This window comes from Neofelis nebulosa, chromosome 17, assembly GCF_028018385.1.
Source record: "Neofelis nebulosa isolate mNeoNeb1 chromosome 17, mNeoNeb1.pri, whole genome shotgun sequence".
Lineage (NCBI taxonomy): Eukaryota > Metazoa > Chordata > Mammalia > Carnivora > Felidae > Neofelis > Neofelis nebulosa.
This window is the reverse complement of record NC_080798.1, coordinates 4963158-4967136: the sequence shown is the minus strand read 5'-3', so window position 1 is coordinate 4967136 and position 3979 is coordinate 4963158. Positions and strand designations below refer to the sequence as shown.

The following is a 3979-nucleotide window of genomic DNA, read 5'->3' as shown; positions in this document are numbered from 1 at the left end:
GAGGACTCAGAAGACATGACAGTCTATTTTAAATTATGTACAGCTTAATTTTGCCTACTGAAATTCTTTCAGGCCTGAGGTGATTCTTCAAACATGTGAATGTAGAATCCTAGCCATCTTAGGAAGGTTTTGCTCTTCTCTTTCTGATATCTGTGGACACTTCTTCCTTTCAATCACATCAGTTGATATTCTGTACTTGTAACTGTTGCTATGATGAAACTGCATCAAGTTTTTCAGTGGACTGACCCTCTTTCCCTTAAAGACCATTTAGTACAACTTTTTATTTGTAATACGCACTTGTAGTTGAAATAAATGGACAATGGTATCCTGAACACCTCTTTCATGATCATTACAGCAAGGTTAGAGGCACAGAAAGTATCTCCATTTAGATTTTATTCAACTCTTCTTCACCTTCCATGGAAAATTACATATGTATGAGTCCCACCTAAGAAAGAAGGGAACTCATATCATTGATGTAGCAACACTCAGGCGCGTACATTCACATGCCCACTAGGAATAAATGAATTTCCTGAAGTGATTTGAGAATAAGAAGTATATTGATGTTTACTAGTCACAAATCTTAAAAAGGTTAATCTAAAAACACTGAGATTATACCTATGCAAAAATCCATCCCTTTTACCATTTAAAGCATAATAGCATATACATTATCTAAATGTTTAACTTTGTATTATTCCTTCTAGTAAGTATTTTGATGTAATGTCTGAATACACTGACTTATTGCTTTCTGCTGTGAATCCTGTGACACGTGTTGACATTTTATGTTCAGTTACATATGTTTTTAAACGTACTTTTCTTTCAACTTACTTTTCTTTTGGTACTCTCTGATGTTTTCCAAATGGTGTATTTATGAAGAAGGGCTTTCCTCATGCATTAGGTTTGTATGGTTTCAACTCAGCATGCATATAGAGATATTGAATAAGGACTGAATTCCAGCTGAAATCTTGTCATTCAATTTACATTTTAGATATTTCCTCTGATATGGGAATTATGATGTTGAATAAGTTAGGACTTCCACCTAGGGGTGTGCCACATTCATCACATTTTCAATGTTCCTCCTATGTATGAACAATGTGATGGTAGTAAGACTTGAGCCAAGTGAAACGTTTCACCACATTCTCTACAGTTGTAAGGTGTCTCTCAAGTATGAATTTGGTGGTGTGGAATGAGGCTTGAGCACCATTAAAGGGCTTCCCAGACTCTTTTTTTGTGGAAAATCATCTCTATAACACATTCTCTGACAAGAAATCAGGGATCAGCATTGGTTAAGGTCTTGCCACATTGTTTACTTGGGTATCGTTAATCCTCAGTGTGGATTCTGTGATGTGGAGTAGCGATGACCCCTCCTTAAAAGTTCTCTCACAGTCTTCTGGTGCCTGGGTGGCTCAGTCGGTGAAGCATCCAACTTCACCTCATGTCATGATATAGCAGTTTATGGGTTCGAGCCCTGCATCAGGCTCTGAGCTGTCTGTGCCGAAACCTCGGAGCCTGGAACCTGCTTTTCATTCTGTGTGTGTGTCTGCCTCTGCACCCTCCCACTCATTCTATCGAAGAAAAACTTTTTAAAAAATGGGGGAAAATTCCTTCACAGTCTTAAACTCTGTAACATTTGCTCCAAGATGATTTCTGTAATCTTGAATAAAGGATGATTGGTGATTAAAGTCTTTTGCACACGGTGCTTTGGTAAGGTTGGCTCAAGTATGAATTCTGTGATGCTGATGAAGTTCTGAGCATTTGGTAAAGCCCTTGCCACATATCTGACATTGGTAAGGTTTCTCTCCAGTATGAATTTTGTGATGGCCATTAAGGTTTGACTTAATCCTAAAGGCTTTTCCACATTGTTGACATTGGAAAGGTTTCTCTCCAGTATGAATTCTGTGATGGTCATTGAGGTTTGACTTCAACCTAAAGGCCTTGCCACATTCTTGACATTTGTGAGGTTTCTCTCCACTATGAATTCTCTGATGCTGACTAAGGGATGCTTGCTGGCTAAAGACCTTTCCACATTCTTGACATTTGTAAGGTTTCTCTCCAGTATGGATTCTGTGATGCTGAGTAAGCCTTGAAGGTAAATTAAAGGTTTTGCTGCATTTGTTACATTGGTAAGGTTTCTGTCCGGTATGAATTATGCGATGTAGAAAAAGGGTTGAGTATCTGCTAAAGGCCTTACCACATTCTTTACATTTGTAAGGTTTCTCTCCGGTATGAATTACGTGATGTTGAGTAAGCTGTGAGTACGCTTTATAGGCCTTGCCACATTCTTTACATTTGTGGGGTTTCTCTCCAGTATGAATTCTGTGATGTTCAGTAAGTCGTGAGGAACACTTAAAGGCTTTTCCACATTCTTGACATTGGTAAGGTTTCTCGCCAGTATGGATTCTGTGATGCTGAGTAAGGGATGATGGGTGGATAAAGGCCTTGCCACATTCTTGACAGTTGTGAGGTCTCTCTCCAGTATGAATTCTGTGATGTCGACTAAGGGATGATTGCTGGGGAAAGGCCTTGCCACATTCTTGACATTTGTAAGGTTTCTCTCCAGTATGCCTTCTGTGATGCTGAGCAAGGGATGATCGGTGGCTAAAGGCCTTGCCACATTCTTGACATTTGTAAGGTTTCTCTCCGGTATGTATTCTGTGATGCTTAGTAAGGGATGATTGCTGCTTGAAGGCCTTGCCACATTCTTGACATTTGTAAGGTTTCTCTCCAGTATGCGTTCTGTGATGTTTAATAAGGTATGAGTGACATTTAAAGGCCTGGCCACATTCTTGACATTCATAGGGTTTCTCTCCAGTGTGGATTCTTTGATGCTGAGTAAGCAATGATTGCTGGCTAAAGGCCTTGCCACATTGTTGACATTTGTAAGGTTTCTGTGCAGTACGGATTCGCCTGTCTGCATGGAGTGATGACCCATCCTTAAAGGTTTGACTACCTTCTTCACAGTTGTCAATTTTCTTTGCAGTATGCATTTGCTGATGTTGAGATAGTGTTGAGTGTCTGACAAAGGTTTTGCCACATTCCTTGCAAATGTACCTTTTCTCTCCAGTACCACTTGTCTTATACATATTTAGACTTAACGATTCACTAAACATGTTCCCAGATTCATTACCTGTGTATGGGTTTTCCCCCACACGAATCCTCTGATGATCAGCAATACTGGAGGACTGCTTCAGAGCTTTCCCACATTCATCATATTTAGAAGTATTTTCTACCCTCTGCATTCTCTTACTCTTGGTACGTTTGGAGTTTGGGTAAAAGACTTCCTCATCTTTATTAGATTCAAAATGGTTTTCTTGCAGAGTCCTCAGATGTTTGCTAACATGGGAGCCCTGGTTAGACTGTGTCTCAGATTCACTGTATTGAGCCAGTGTATCTCCACTGAAAATGCTCTGGTAATGTTGCAGGGCCACCTCCTCTATGAAGCGCCTCCCAAATTGACACGTCCTAGGCCTTTTATCTTCATTTTTGAATCTCTGAGTTTTAGAAATATTTGACTGAAATGTCAATCCAATCCCACTTTCACAATGGCTCAAAGCATTGTTTTCAGTGTGGATGGGGTAACTTTCCAAATGTTCCAAATTTTCATTGCACAAATATGTATGTTTGTGTATTAGATTGGAACTTCTTACAGACGCATACTCCTTTGCACAAATAGTGGATGTAAAAAGGGCGGTTTTCCAAGATGTTTTATGTCCTTCACCACTTGCGGCCGTGAGGTTCTTATTATGGGCACTCGTCTCAATTGGACCACGTCCTTCATAAAACTTCTGATGCGCTTCATTCTTTCTATCACCGTCGCAGTTTATCAAGTGTAAATTCTCAAGGGCATGATGTTTCCATGTACCCAGTGACACATTTTGGGAAGAGGCTTCTATGCATGGCTTTGGCAGGAAGCTCTGGGTGCCATGTGAAGATATAGCTGAAAGATAGCAAATAACAAAAAAAGGAACATCATTCCAATTAC

General features: G+C 39.9%; 1 protein-coding gene across 2 annotated transcripts; it reads right to left on the bottom strand.

Moving 5' to 3' along the window:
• Window positions 1-1168: 1168 nt before the first annotated feature.
• Window positions 1169-3979, bottom strand: LOC131499391 (zinc finger protein 665-like). Of its 2 annotated transcripts, XM_058707349.1 has the most exons (2): window positions 2989-3979; window positions 1169-2904 (listed from the first exon to the last, which is right to left on the bottom strand). In XM_058707349.1, exons 1-2 carry the CDS (start codon window positions 3234-3236, stop codon window positions 1713-1715), a joined length of 1440 nt encoding a protein of 479 aa, XP_058563332.1. In that variant the 5' UTR covers window positions 3237-3979; the 3' UTR covers window positions 1169-1712. The 2 variants fall into 2 exon arrangements, with proteins under 2 accessions (XP_058563332.1, XP_058563331.1); XM_058707348.1 differs by having other exon boundaries at window positions 1169-3979.